The sequence below is a fragment of the Dermacentor andersoni genome, chromosome 4 (genome assembly GCF_023375885.2).
Source record: "Dermacentor andersoni chromosome 4, qqDerAnde1_hic_scaffold, whole genome shotgun sequence".
NCBI lineage: Eukaryota > Metazoa > Arthropoda > Arachnida > Ixodida > Ixodidae > Dermacentor > Dermacentor andersoni.
This window is the reverse complement of record NC_092817.1, coordinates 99,018,424-99,034,132: the sequence shown is the minus strand read 5'-3', so window position 1 is coordinate 99,034,132 and position 15,709 is coordinate 99,018,424. Positions and strand designations below refer to the sequence as shown.

The 15,709-nt window shown below is 47.0% G+C and overlaps 1 protein-coding gene across 1 annotated transcript in view; it reads right to left on the bottom strand.

Annotated features, from left to right (window-relative positions):
• Window positions 1–15,709, bottom strand: part of LOC126536533 (uncharacterized) — a 71,636-nt gene that overhangs the window by 17,515 nt on the left and 38,412 nt on the right. The window contains exon 2 of the mRNA XM_055074065.1: window positions 6,810–6,972. Coding sequence (XP_054930040.1) covers window positions 6,810–6,970 — 161 coding nt within the window. The 5' untranslated portion in view covers window positions 6,971–6,972. The remainder of the gene's footprint in view (window positions 1–6,809; window positions 6,973–15,709) is intronic.

Sequence of the window (15,709 nt, the reverse complement as noted above, 5' to 3'; positions counted from 1 at the left end):
GCCTTGTCCCAAGTTTCTACGCCAAGCCCCAGAAAAGATGTCGCATCGACAAGGCCGGAACTTATCCCTAGCAATGTTCACTTTTGCCCTCTAGTTGCAGAGGACGAATAAAAGATAAATATGAGAGCAGGAAATTAACCAACTCCTTAGGAAGATTAACCCGTCCAGTATGGAAGATGGTGCAACGAACATTTAAACACCGATATTAAATACTTACATAGAGAATATTCTTTTCGAGCGATTCCTTATTCTAGACACAATGTCTGTCATTTGGAAAACCAGGAATGTGGTAGCGGTAAAAAGCCAAGAATAGCAGTGTTCCCCACAAATGAAAAATATAGAAGTTTGCTACAGTCAAAGGAATTGGAGAAAGACCAGGAAGCGTCCTTTTTAAGACAATGGCATACACGATTTTTTTTTCAAACTAAGGGAAGGTAAACTTGAAATGCCAGTGATACAACCTTGAGCAAAATAGAAGCAATAAGAAACACAGCAAAACATATGCAAAGAAAAAAACGACACAGATAAATGTGATTTGCAAAGAGTGCGATACAAACCTTGTATAATTGTATATTGCTGTATGTGAATGCATATGGTTGAAATGTATAGGCAAAAAGAACCAACTTGTGAAGTGTCTCCTATATATCAAACCAGTTCTGCGCAAACCCGCAAGATGGAGGAAAGTACAAGAAAGGGAAAAATTGGTATCCACCCGAATCGTATCATGAAGCTACAAAGGATACCCATACAGGTTTCTCAGAAATAAAGCATCGCAGTTGCATGGGAAACCTGTTCTTTCACTTCGTGCTACAATTGAGGTGGATTCCAATTTTCCCCTTTCACGTTTACTCTATGGTTATCATGTAGCAGATTGTGTTAGAATGTGGTATTATGTATAGAAGATACATTGTTTTATGTACAACAGTGATGGAACGCCGAAAAGCATCAAGAGTATGTAAGATGCAACATGATAAGAGGTTCAATAAATTTTCTCTTTGAAGTACGAGAGCGTTCCAAGCGGGCGTTTAATTCCCGCGAAAAGATGAAGGCACATTCTTTCGCTGCCATGTCCAAGTAGTCACCGCCACAGTACCATCACTTAATACGCGCGCGCGTGTGTACTTTAATTAAGCATAATATTTGCCTTTATGTTGTCAATCGGCCGCTTGATCGTAGAAAATACGAAGAAAGCGTCTTCATTGGCTCCGCCGCAATGATTGGCAGAGGCAAATAAATGGCCGTGGATCATGATAGGGAGGCACGCTAAATAGGGGCGTCGTGTTGGATCTCGAAAGCAACGTTTACAGGCACGGCCGTGATCCGAGTTGCGTACACTCTAATGCCGGCAGTAACTAGGGTTATTACCATGGGTTAGAACCCGTATATTCCTCTATAGGTTCTCTCTGCTACCTGTGAGCTCAAAAGACAGCCCTAGTCCTGCGCAGTTCGCAGTATTCCGCGCTCACAAGTCTGACCCACAAGGAGACACTGACACGCAATTGTACGTTCAGCGGCGAGGCAAGCGCGGTTGCGCGGCGCTATTTAGTCGTAACAGATTTCTTAGCAACGTGGCCCACACCAGTTTATGAGTTTACACGAAAACTTGGTAACCGCACTTACTGTTATATCTTTGTCATTCGTGTCCACATCTCGAAATTTTTCGCGAGTGCGAACTAACGAACACGTGGTAGTGCGATTTCTTCTCGGAAGGAGGTCAGTTTCGCTAAGTGTGCCATAATGTGGTTAAGTAATTGTTTTACGCTGTGGCCGGGAATAGAAAACGTCATCAGGTCTTGAAGCTGTGATTGCATTCACATCTTTTAGGGCGAGCCATGTCTCTTCGCAAATTGGCGGGGCTGCTTCGGGATCAGACGACCGCAGATTGTCACAGGAGGCGATGACCCCGACATCACAACCGGCATGGCATTTTCCTCACTACGGTCACAGAAATATAGGCGAGCAAAACGCCTTCTAAATGCCTTCCAAACTTTCTCTGTTCCCATGGTGCGAATCCCATTTTCATTCTTCACCTCCTCAATGTAAAGCGGTTATTCCCTCCCAGGTCGAATTATATGTCCCTATTTCGAACCTCACATACAGGGAGGTAGAACAGTTAATTTCGCTTGCTATATCATTGGATTGAGCCTTGCTCGAAACTATACAGCAGCTAAAGCCGAAATTAGCTTGTAAAGCGAGCTAGCTGATGGCATATGTCACGTTAGAGGAAATGCATAAGTGATATGATAATTCCATGTTTGCCTTTTACTTACATGGACTCAAAGTTTATGACAGTTCTGGAGCGTTATCTTCCCTATGAAACCATTTTTTCTTACGTCCACATCTTTTATGCTCCTGTCACCCCTCCCCCTCCCCCCCTACCCCCCCCCCCCCCCCCAAGAAGAAAGGACAATCAGAAAAAAATTTGACGAGACTTGAGGCTGTAAATTTCAGCCACTATCATTGTGGGTGATGCTTTTTAGAGCAACATTGACAGAAAACTGCGCCTAAAATGCTTCAGCGAAGTTCTGGTCTACTTGCGCCGTCTGTATGACTACTCAGCCCACAAAGTAATGGTAGGCGGTGCATTGGGGGGGGGGGGGGGGGGGGATTTGCTTCACCCATGTCCTCTTGGCTTTGAGCGAGCTCCATACCATGCTGAATACACCGGCTCTCGTCAAGAAGATTTCCCTTCCAGAAGCTAACTTTCCGCTTCTAAATTTGCTGTATATCAATGATTAGTCTAATTAAGCGTATAAATAATATTGAGGTTCAGCAACCTTAGAAATAATAAAAAGATGCAGATCTCGCGAGCGATCTGATGTTATGCGAAGCGTTTTGGAGGTAGCTGGCTACCCAGCATCATCTGTGGTTCTGCAGAACGTTTTCAGATGGATCAACGTGTTTGTGTAAAGCAAGCAATTGTTTTTGATCCGAGCGTGCGTGTGACAACTGCAGCGAGACGATGGCGATAGCGATGACAATAGTATGACGACGACGACGACATGACGACTGATTTCTTTGTATTCCAGAATATCAACGTTATAACCTAATCCGGTACGACCTGGTGCCCTCCCCAAAACGGCACAATGTCGAACGGCGTCTGCGTAAGGTTAGCTGCTACAGGTAAAGGACTGGGGATTGTGGACCGTCTCATAGCGCTAAGCCGGCACGAGGGAAGAACGGGATAAACTGTCACGCTCTCGCTTTTTAAAGCAACTTGTCGCTATGGGATGCGATGGGCCTGACAGACAGTGGTAAGTCCGGCCGAATGGAAACAGGCATGCTCGCACCGCGTGCACCTACTCTCGCTCGTGCCACGCGAATATGCGAGAAAAATCAGTCACAGGCGGCACACGCAGCACAGTCACAGCGTCAGCTGGAGGAGCGGCTTAATAGGAGCTCCATTTTCGGCACCACGCACTACAGGGTCTTCGCGGCGAAGCCTCTTCACGCCGTTTTCACGAGAACGATCTGAACTGCCCGTCCGGCGTCGACGGCTAGCTGCGGCTTGCGCAGCGGCTTGTCCTGCTCTCTGCACAGCGGTAACGTGCACTCAAATCTAAGTACGCGGATGTTCTCGTGTTTCACCCCCATCGAAATGCGGCCGCCGTGACCGGGATTCGATTCCGCGACCTTGTGCTCAGCAGCCCAACACCATAGCCACTGAACAACCACTTTTTGATTCCAATTCTGCTATCAGCCCTCTATGATAGGTCAGAAAATGTTTAGGCCGCCTCCACTTCGGCTGTCCCTCATGCGAAGTCACGTAAATCGCGAAAACGCCCCAGCTGATATATCTGCACACTGATTATGCATGATTCGATCAAACGAAAGAAAAACTAATATTTCTCATCCGACGTCTTTTTCGTCATAATACTCTGCCATTGATCAAACGTTTTCGGGCTGCGCCCACTTCGCCCGTCTGCCACGAGACGTCACAAAACCGCTAAAACTCTGAGCGGCAAAGTGACGTGTGCGCGTTCAAAGCACAAAGTGATGCCGAACAAAACAGTTTTTTTCCCCTGAATAGCCGCAGGCAGCCCCGTATCGAAAGAATAGACGATTTCAGCCCACCGATTGCTCTGGCACTAGCTAGCGAGAGCAGCCACGGAGCATAGATGTATTTGCGTATAATAAATATTTTTCTGTGGCACGATAACGTTATCGAGACCTTTCAGCACGTATGCGACATCGCTTTACCAACTCTTCTTTGCTGAGGATCCGTTATGGCGGCATTTTTAACATTATGTTGCATGCCACCGCGATTTTCAACCAGCAGCAGCAAACTAAGTAAGGCGAAGCGGATCAATTACAGACGCCGGCACCACGCTCTAGCGAACAGATATGAATTCAATTTGTTGTTTTCTGCCCCTTGTAAACTTTCCGAAGTGTGTGTCCTAAATAAGAATAGCAACAACTGTATTCGACAGTGCAACATTGGTCACGAAAACATATTTACTGATTGCCAATCAGAAAGTCAAACAGGTCAATGCTTTAATGATCGAGCCAGGCAGCAATGCCATAACGGAAAAAATGGGCATGGCAGCCATATGGCTTTGCATTGCTAAGAATGCAAATGCAAGTCATTAGTCCACAAGACAGGGTTCCTGAAAAAAGTAAAAACGAAAAAGAGGAAAGAGAAATTTTGGAACCTTTTTTATCAGGAAGGTCGCGGACCGATGCATTACTACGCCTTCACCTATCCGATAATTTTCATTCCTCGGTCAACACTGGTATCATGTATCATCATATAGGTGTTGTTGGGCATGCACCCGGTTCTTCCCCAGTATAAGAGCGGCCGAAATTTCTCCAATAAACTCAGCTGAAAGTCAGCGTTCTTTCCTGTCTCCGTATTTCTTTCCCCAAAAACTGTTGCGCTGTACCTACGTTAGTCAGTATGAACCAACTCGTCCAAATCAAGCTGTTGTTGATTATGAGGGACGCCGTAGTCTGGGGCTCCGGATTAATTTTGACCACCAGGCGATCTTTAACGTGTTTCCAATGAGCGGGAAGTGGGCTTTTTCGCATTTTCCCCCCATCGAAATGTGGCCGCCGCTGCCGGAATTTGTTCCCACGACCCCGCGCTTAGCATGCTGCTCGCGGTCATCTAGTTTTCTCTGTTCATGTGTCAACACACGCCACACCATGCGTGCTTATTTAGTCAGCTTATGTTTACTGCATTTCATACAGCCACTACATCTATGAGCTTTACACTTCGTGTAATTTTTTACCATTTTCCCTTTCCCCTGTCAGCAGCGTTTGGGATACATTGCCCTGCGTCGCCTCAGACGCTGCTCAGTGTTTGGGATCGGATTTCAGCGCTCCTCCTCTCCTACTTCGTCTCCGCACTGCGGGTTCGAGAAGCTAGCACGGAGGCCAGGCGAATACAGACTCATGAACGAGAAAGACGTGTGGAAGACGCCGTTGTGTTTTCGTATTGTATCGCGATATTTTTATTTTGCCACGCTCTCACCTTAAAACAGTTAGTACCCTGTATTGGCAGTGATGTCACCCCCTTCCCCCATACAAGGTAGTCAACCGGAGATATCCTCTGGTTAACCTCCCTTTCTTTCCTTTACCTCTCGCTCTCTCTCTCTCTATCTCTAAAATGTGATTGCATTCATTGCTTCGCACTCATGGCGAAACTGATTTTTAGAGCGATAACTCTACTATTCCAGGTACAAAGACAGAAAGCGCCTGCTTCCGTAAATCTGACCTTAAAGCTCAGCCAAGGTGAAACTGGGACTTAGCCTGCCACTAGTCGCGGCTGCTGCGCACACCGCGTGAGCGCCCATATCTTGAAAGCGACCTGCGATGTGGACTAAGTGCGCCTAGTGCTGGTAGCTTCGTATGCGCTGTGCTTTTGACGTTCAGTTCACGTTGAAGCGAGATGCAGCATGAACGTCAATTCGCTCACTACTGCTGCCGCGCCGAGCAGCTACGGTGTGTTGCCTTGTGGTACAATTGTAGATGCGGTAGTTGCTGACGGTGCCGAACAACACCTGTGTCCTTTCCCAAAGCAAGCAAAACCGCGCAATCGATCGGCAAACTTGGTTTAACCGCGTTCAACCATGGCACATTTTTTTAGTGGCACGAGCATCGGCTGACACTCTTGTTTCTTGCGCAGCAAAATCCAAAATAAATACGAAAACATTCCAAAAGAACAGTACAGTACAAAATTCATGAATTTCATTATGTATATGAATCAGAGCATTAGCTTATTTACAAGGTGAGCTACTCACGTATCTGAAATAATTAGAAATCATTAGAAATCACTGAGACGACCGGGGACAAAATTCAAAACAAATAAAAAAGAAAGTTGATAAAGTACTACAGTACAAAACTCATGGACTTCTTTATAGATATGATACCAGAACATAAGTTTAGTTACAAGTTGAGTTGCTGGAATGTCTGGAATAATTAGAATTAATTAGAAATCACTGATTACCGCAAACTAAACACAGAATCGTATGTTTTAGAGACCCGGCTACGTGAGCACGACTTTGCCGAAATCCCTGGAAACCCGGAATTAGAAAGCGGAAGTAATGACGTCACTAATAACGTTACATACAAGAAGGTGACATGGTATTTAACCGGCTAATTAAATGAAAACAGGTGTCTCCGAGTTCAGTTCTAGGGGTTGCATTCGCCTAAAGTTAACCTAAAGACACCAACGCCGAGGTGCCAGTCCCATTAAGAGATACCTAAGTCAAAGATTGGGCTCACCTGCCATTTTTTCACATTTCACCTGCTCGAGAGGCCGTTCGCAAAAAAAACTGGATGTGCGTATATTAGGGGAGTGTGTATACCTGAAGTAGGCGTAGTTCCTCTGTTCTGCGGGCACGGCGGCGTCCTGCTTGATGGGGCCGAAGAACGCCGACCGCTGGGGCGATACCCCCCTCTGGTGCTGTTGCGCTCGGCACTGCACCACGAACACGACCAGGAGGAACAGCCAGCGCGGGGGCAGCATCACTGTGCGGAGAAGCAGGGACGGGTAGAGGTCATTCATTCACAAAGTTTTATTGCGATAGCAACTATATGGACACTTCAGGCGAAATTACGCTCTCGCCGTTAACGTAACCGTCGACGTCATCGTGATGTTCCATATAACGTACAAGTGCGATAACAACGCGGCCCCGCGCCGTAGGCTCCAGGTGCGAGAAAAAGCTTGCGAAGGAGAGAGGAGAAGGATGGTGGCTTGACAGGGCGGTGTATAGCGCTCGCAAGGGAGGAAAGTGGGGAGGCTGTGCGTTCTTACGCGCGCAAGGGGGTGGGGTGGGATGTGCACGTGCTAGGAGGGGGGAGGGTAAAGGGTCAGGTTGCTTTGAAAGGGCCAGCGATAGCAATGTAAAAGATGAATAAAGAAATATAGGAACCGGCAAGGAAAAGAAGAAAAGGAGAATGGGACCAATCAAGAAAGAAGGAAAGAAAGAAACACCAAGGAGGCCAACCAGACACATGTTCAGTTTTCGACACCCTCAAGAGCGGGAACGAGACCATACTGAACATCATCGTCGCTCTGTAGTATAAGCCAAATTAGGTCTCCTGCATAGGACGAGTACTTTTTATTGCAATAGCAATTACGGTGGTGGTGGTGGTGGTAGCAATTATATGGACACCCCAAGCGCATTTCTGCCGTTGCCGTCGCCGTGAGGTTTGTGAGGGTGAGCCAATTTCTTTCTCTATGGTGAGCCGGTGAACGCGGTTCAATCTCGCGTGCGTGAGCGAGGAACGCGGCCCGGATGCGTGCTCTCTCCCGTGGCGCGCGAAGCAGGGGGGTGAGGCGAGGGAGGAGGGGCGTTTTTCTCCGGCGGCCGCTGCGGTGCCTCGATGTCCTCCTCACCCGCAGCTCCGTCCAGAGTGGAGACAACCGCGGCGTCTTCTCCGGCGTTGGCAAAGCGAATCGCGGACACCGTAGTATACGCTTTGGCGGACGCCGTTGGGACGCGTTGCCGGTGCTCGTGTGTCTCGAAAGTGATCTGCGACGTGGCTAAAGTGCGCGCCCATGGCACTCCCACGTGGGCCTACGATGTTTGCAGAGTGCGCGTAGTGCCGGTAGCTTCGTATGCGCTGTGCATTCGACGTTTCGTTCGCGCTGAAGCGAAACATGTATGAAGGTCAATTCGCTTGCTGTCACAGCGATTTCCGACTCCAGAATTTTCACAGCGAGTTTCCGCGCTCATCAAGCGAGATGTGTTCATGCTTACCTGCGCGCGCGTAACACCGTGCTGGTTGACTTAGTTAAAGCCTGTTGACGGGTTGGTTGGTTTGAATCCATGATAGAATGTGTAAGTGCGACTGAACAAGGACATAAAAAGAAGCAGATCGACACACAATGACAGCGCTGTCTTCGTGTCTGTTTCTTTCTACATCCTCGTTGAGTTACGCTTACATATATCATTGCTAATTTAGTTAGTACGCAAATTTTACAAGTTTATTCGGCCGATAAAACTACTATCCTTATGTCGTACAGCTATGTACTAATTTGCTATCGCAATCGGTGCTTCGCCTTTCGGGCGGAACTGCGCATTTTTTCTATGAACTTCAGATGCACACCTTCGCTTTAACCATTATAGAATTAAATTCTCATCGCTGCATCTGATTCTGACACCCTCGAATACACGGCCTTTCTTCTAAGCATCCGTGTTGTCTTCTGAATAGTCAACTGTGAAGTGAATGAAGTTAGAACCCCTCAAATGGCTAAATATATCTCATCTCAACACAAAGAAAATGAAAGTAAAAAATGTAGAGAAGTTAGAAAAAAAAAAGAAACTGTGGCGCTACGCATCTAAAAGAGTAACTATAGCTGTATACGCTGCCATACAAATTCGAAATGCGCCTTACACTCAATATCCCATCTCTACATCTAATCCCAGGTAAGACAAACGTGATACATTAAGTTTTTTCAGCGTTTATCTGAAACAATAAAAACGTCCAAAGAAGATGCGGAATACAAGCTCATACTCCAGATAACGTTGTATATCTATCTAGTCTAATGTACGACTTGAATACACAGTATAGACGGCCTAAATCTGGTTTTAAAAATTGCTGACTCTCCCGTAGTCGACAGTAAATGTAAGCATGAAATTGCAACTGGCAAAGCAGGTTGGTTGGAGGTTATACTAGCCACAATCTTAAGATGGGTGTAGTGCATGTTCGCAACGGCACTCCACACCGCACCACACCACGCCACTGGCCCATATGGACGCTGCCCAGCTTGAAGAAGAAACCCGGCTGAAGGCCGCACAACAGGCAGCAAAAGACGTCAGGGAGACAGTGCGCACTGCCCAGCAAGAAAAACAAAAGTGCCTGAAGGAGGCGCCACACAGCGCGGCGCCATCTCTCGAGGCGGCGCAGAATCCGCGCCGCGGAACTCACGGACCGCTGGCGTTCAAAAGAGCACAGGCAACCCTGTCTCAACGCCAAATGATGACAATGAAGTATACGGTGCCCTTCATCTGCCTTTTCAACGTGTCTATTAGAAATGGCAAATAAAACTTCACGGTACTAGAAGTTACAGCTTGGGTGATATTGTGAAGAAACATTAAGGAGAATTAGGAAGCGATATTTTCTGTAACAACTAGCGTATGTAATGCTGTTATATACAAAGTTTGGGGGCCGGAGACGGCATTCTTTAAAGTTCTGACTGGTTGTGCAGATGATCTCGTATTGTTCTCGCAACGCCCGGGTGTTCTCGTTTGAGAGCCCAGATAACGGCTCTATCATTTGGCTGAAGTTCACTTGAAGGTTGCCGAGAACGGGAGCTAAAACCATTTCATGCTTAATACGAACATAAATGTTGCACGTACTGGGGTGCCACTGGTAGGAGATGAATGCGACCTTTCCCGCCACGTTTCATCATTTACGGCTATAATCCGGAGGAACTACATCTCTCGCGACTACTGCCAAATTCCGATATCTGCTAGCAACAACCAGCAACAACGAATTCACCACGTACCGGCCAAAAGGTTCACAGAAAGCGGAGAATCCACACGTTATGCCAAGTTCCTTTGTCCACTTGACGCAATTCGCAATATGGCGGGCACCACTCGGAAAGCTCGGCCTCTCGCTCTGCAACTACCTTGTCGACTGCGACACTCTAACGGCGCGGAGAAGGCATGACTCTGCCTTAAAAATAAAAAAAAAAGATCAAGCTTACCCTAAAATAAATGGCATTAAGAAGGTTTCAAGAAATCTGATATAAATAGTCTTTTTAGAAACGTTTTGTAAGCGGTATGACATTCTGGCGGTCCAGCTATATATATTCAGACGTTTCTTTTAACTGTGCAAAAAAAAAAAAAAATGACACACGAATGAAACGCACACCACCCCATGAGCAGAACCGCGCTCGTGGTGTGTTTCGTGCGTGCGTCCTCGTTATTTCGCGCAGTTATAAGACACGTCTGAAGTTTTGTAAGCAATTTTAAAGGAATAATGAACAAAAATGCGCGATTCTGGCCAAAAGGCGAACCACCGATCGCGATAGCAAATTAGTAGATAGCTGTACGAAGTAAGGATAGTAGATATATCAGCCGAATAAACTTGTAAAATTCGCGTACCAACTAAATTAACAATGATAGGATATGTGACTCAACGAGGACGTAGAAAGAAACAGACACAAAGAGACAGCGCTGTCTTTGTGTGTGCTTCTTTCTACGTCCTTGTTCAGTCGCGCTTACACATTCTATCATGGGATCACACCAACTAGCCCGTCAACGTGTTCTAACTAAATTAACCAGCACGGTGTCACGCGCGCACAGGTAAACATGAACACGTCTCGCTCGAAGAGCGCGGTAACTCTCTGTGAAAATTCAGGAGTCAATAAATGCGGCAGCAGCCAGTGAATTGACCTTAATACATGTCTCGCTTCAGCGCGACCGAAACCTTGAAAACATAGCGCATACGAGGCTACCGGCACTATGTGCACTCTGCAAACGTCGCAGATCGCTTTGACGATGAGGCCCACGAGGGCGCGATCTTTGGCCACGTCGCAGATTGCTTTGAAGACACACGAGCGCCATCAACGCGTCCTCACGGCATCCGCCAAAAGGCTGTTTCATATGGCGGGATTTTTACCCAAGAGACACAGCGAATTCCGTCGCTCAGCGACCACCGCGACGTCGTGGGCTCTCCGCGACTGGATTCCAATAAGTTGGTCGCGCCGTCACTGAGTCACAGCGATCGGCGCGATGTGGGAGGGGCAATGTGTGACGAAACAAAGCGCCGTCAAAATAGGCGCTTTCCTGATTTACCACGCGTTGGTAGATCTGTGTAGCAATGCCGTGCGCCATTTGTGTTGTTGTAATAGGGCGTACACACCAGCGCCTGCGGCTTAGGAGCTTCATAAACATTTTTTTTCTTCTTCCGCTTATACAATTCGTTTAAAAGGACAAGCTGCACGCTATCCAGGCCGGGAGCAGACGCCGCCTCAACATAAGGCACGTACCCACTCGATCGCCGCCGTGGTCAACCTGTTCATCGCTACAAATTGAGCCAGCAGCTTATACATGCACACGCAATAGTAGCTTCTTCTTCTGCAAATGCAAATACTCCTCCAGGAAAAAGTTGTGTATCCCATAGTAACAACGAAACTAGGCTGTACTAAACGGAACCACCCCACCGACGCCGCACAAGCCGTACGCTCATGCTTGCGGTGTTATGCAGCGTCTCACTCACCGCATCTGCAAGCTGTCATAAAGTCTCAACGCTATTAAATGTTAAAAAATGAAGTACTTATTCTATTATCGAATAATAATAGGAACATTCAAATGTTTGACTAGTTTCCATGTGGTTCTTATTTAACGATGCAGGCGTCGATGCTTCGTGAGCAGGGGGCTATCTTGCGCATCCCTGAAACGGAAATCGCGCTGTCGCAAAAGCATGTGAAAGCTGTCAGTGAAAATTACTCTGCGACGTGCGCGGCAGAACGATTTTTTCCGCCCCAATCGCGCCATGTGAAACAACCTAAAGGCATCAACTACGGCGTCCGCGATTTAAAAAATTATGGCGTTTTACGTGCCAAAACCACTTTCTGATTATGAGGCACGCCGTAGTGGAGGACTCCGGAAATTTAGACCACCTGGGGATCTTTAACGTGCACCTAAATCTAAGTAGGTGCACGTTAAATCTAAGTAAAACGAGAACTCCCTGGCTCCACTTCCGCAGGTCCAGGAGAAGGTAGTTGAATTGGCATCGATAAATATTTCTAAACCATTACTTCAAGCCAGCTGCGCAAGCCCGGAATCGAATGTATGGTCACGCTTGCCGCAGCGCACACGGGCCTTAGACTATCAGCGCGAGCAAGGACAGTGCACTCAGATGGCACCATCGGACTCTGTTATCAAAACCATGCTACGACAAATAATCGCCGCCCTGCAGCTGCTACTGTCCGGTTTAAATACGCCAGTGGCGCTAACAGCGGTAAAAATTATGAACGCTATAGACAGTCTCCTGGCTACATTGCAGTAACTTCTAACTCTGCTCGCTAAGATGACTGTGCTGTGGTATGAAGTGTACACGTACACAATGCACAGATACAGTATGATGTGCAGCCCTCATCGTGTTTGCCATACCACCGCCCTCCTTCCTCTTCTCATCCCACCTCTGTTATTCCCCAAACCCCTTCCCCAGCGTGAAGTAGCCGGCTAGAGGCACTTCACTCAGGCCGACCTCTCCACCTTTCTGCCATTAAACATTATCTCTCTCTCTCTCTAAATCTAAGTACACGGGTGTTTTCGCATTTCGCCCCCATCGAAATGCGACCGCCGTGGCCGTCCGCGATTCGCGTGGCCCACGCCGTAGTAGACGCGGCAATGTCTCCACTCTGTATGGAGCGGCGGGCGAGGATGACATCGACGCACCCTGGCAGCTGCCGGAGAAGAACGCCCCTCCTCTGTCGCCTGACCCCCTTGCTTCGCGCACCACAGGAGAGGGAACGCATCCGTGACTCGCGCACGCGAGATAGAACCGCGTCGGCCGGCTCAACCTCACACGCATTCACTCATACGGAACCTCACGGCAATGCTGACAGCGACGGCAGAAATGCGCCGGGAGTGTCCATATATTTGCTATCGCAATAAAAATATGAAAAATGAGGGAGCCATCGAAATTAGACTCGGAAGACGCGAATGTTACGATACGCAGTGATCATTTCACACATTTTTGGACGGATGGCGGTATTTTTGGAGGATTGTCACGGCTTGTCTCGCCCGTCGATATTTTTCTCACACCCTTGCACGCACCAGCGTAGAGGCATTCTCCGGCGTTACGCCAGGTGCTTCACTTCACATTACAAAGCAGCACAAAACACAAACGGCTATATTGAAGACCTGGGCACAATGTCCGCTTGCGGAAACAAACATGCGGCCGCGAGCAAGTGCGCAGTTGAGATGTCGTTCGCTGCCGTCCGGCGCCGTCCATGCGGGTGACTTAAGAGACGCAGGCGATGGCTGGCACACCGGTATCCCGCACAGATAACGTCACAGACTCGTCACTTCCTCTAGTTCACGGCACGGCCGCTGGCGCGGTATATCGCGGAAAATGCATTAAATTCATTATTTTCTGCTAGTTTCTGCCTGAAAACACGGTTGTGTCAACCACTTTCAGCACCGAAGCTTCCGTTTGGGCTAAAAGATTCTGCGGCGAAAGATTTGTTCAGTATCTCTTTAACGAAGAGATGTAATCTGACAAGTCTGCGGCGTCTTTAAGACGTAAAAAAAGGTCAGAAATCTTGTTTATCTGGCGTATCCCTGAAATCGGCGTTTTAAAGACTCTCTGTGCTACCTAGGATGCCCAATACAATTCCTGCTGTGGGCGTCATTTAGTTTGACGCTTTTGCTTTTTATTTTGATCTGCAGCGTATTCAATTTCTGTTGGTGGCATATTTTATACAGGTCTTCTTCATAGCCGTAACGCGTAAATACTTGCCGTTTTCTTTCTTTTCTTTTTGTCGTTCATAGCTTTTCTCAATTTCCTGACAAGCCTTGCTGCCAGACGTCCCGTTTTGAAATAGTAAGTGAGTAAATTGAAAGAGAAAAAAAATCAGAGAGAAGAAATAGAAAAAAATGAGGCCAGGGATGGTAACAATGGAAAAGCGATGGGTTGACTTCCCAACGCTATGGCAGGGGTAACGCGGAATAAAAGAGAGAAAGAGAGAAAAGAAAGAAAGATGCGGTGAACATGTAAAGGAGCACGGACAGTACCACACAGTCAAACACGCTGGCACAGGTCAGTCTTTAAGCGCAAGTGTCACTGGCCAGCTCTTCCCATCGGCGGTGTTTGTGCGTGACTGCTGCTGCTGCTGTTGCATACCAACTATCGCTTGTACTTGCTCTTGTGTACTGTTGTTGTCATTGCGTCATCCGAACTGCAAGCTTATTTTCCCCTTTGCCCAGTGGCAATGTCAAAGGAACTTGTTAAACTTTTTGAGGAATTGAAACGAGAACTTAAACAAGAGTTCCGTGAACTACGGGAAAGTCTCGAAAGGGACATAAGAAAGGACATCCGCGACATAAAGAACAGCCTAGGATTCATAAACGAGAGTTATGAAGAAATGAAAACGTCCGTGAACCGCGTTGAATTGGAAAATGGACAGCTAAGAACATCCGTAGTAAAACTAGAAAAGGAACGAGACGCTTTGCATGCTCAAGTTCAAGAGCATGAAGTGAAACTTCTACAAAATGAACAGCACATGCGGTGTCACAACGTTGAAGTGAAAGGTGTTCCGAAGACGCAAGACGAGAATGTCATGGATATCACAAAAAATATAGCGAAGGCTATTAAGATGCCCCTTGAAAGTGGAGACATCGAGGTCTGTCACCGCGTCCGAACTACGGGGAATACAGAAGCGCCAAATATAGTGGTGCAGTTTGTTCGCAGATCAATCCGTGACTGCTTTCTTGAGAAAGCTCGAAAGCTGAGGATAACGTCAGAGGACATTGAACTTGAACCCAAAACCCCCATCTTCATTAATGAGCACTTGAGCCCTTCCATGAAAAAACTGTTCGGTGCGGCAAATGCAAAGAAAAAGGAGTGCCAGTGGAAATATATATGGACTCGGAATGGTAAAATATTTGTGCGCAGAACGGATACCTCAGCAGTCATGGCGATCACCAAGTTTGATGATTTGCGTCAAATTGTGTAGTTATACCTGCAGACACCTAAAATTTGTTTCTCGACATGGGTTATCAGCCACACGAAATTAAGCATATAGTGAAACCAAAAAAATCTGTTTTGTCAGTTTTTCATTTAAACGTCAGATCCTTAACAAACAAAGAAGATGAATTAACTGTTCTACTCGATACTTTCGGAGTGTCACTTACTGCGATCATGTTAACTGAAACCTGGTACACACCAGCATCAATTGTATTTCACCGTCCCGGCTATCAGTGCTTCTATCAAAGCCGCGAAGATAAAAGGGGAGGCGGCGTCGCACTTCTGCTTAGAGAAACATTGTCGTGCGAAATAGTCGTAGAATACACGACCACAACTGCTGATTACGAAGTGCTCACTCTACGAAGTTCTAACAAACTTTTCTGCGTTATTTACAGGCCACCATCTGGCGCCATTAATCACTTCTTTGAATTTCTTGAAAATATTTTTAGCTACGCATCTGATCAATCTGTAGATATGGTCCTAGGTGGCGATATTAACATAAATATGCTTTCATTGAGTCAATCCCAAAAAGAACTCCAGTATTTAATTGCTGCTA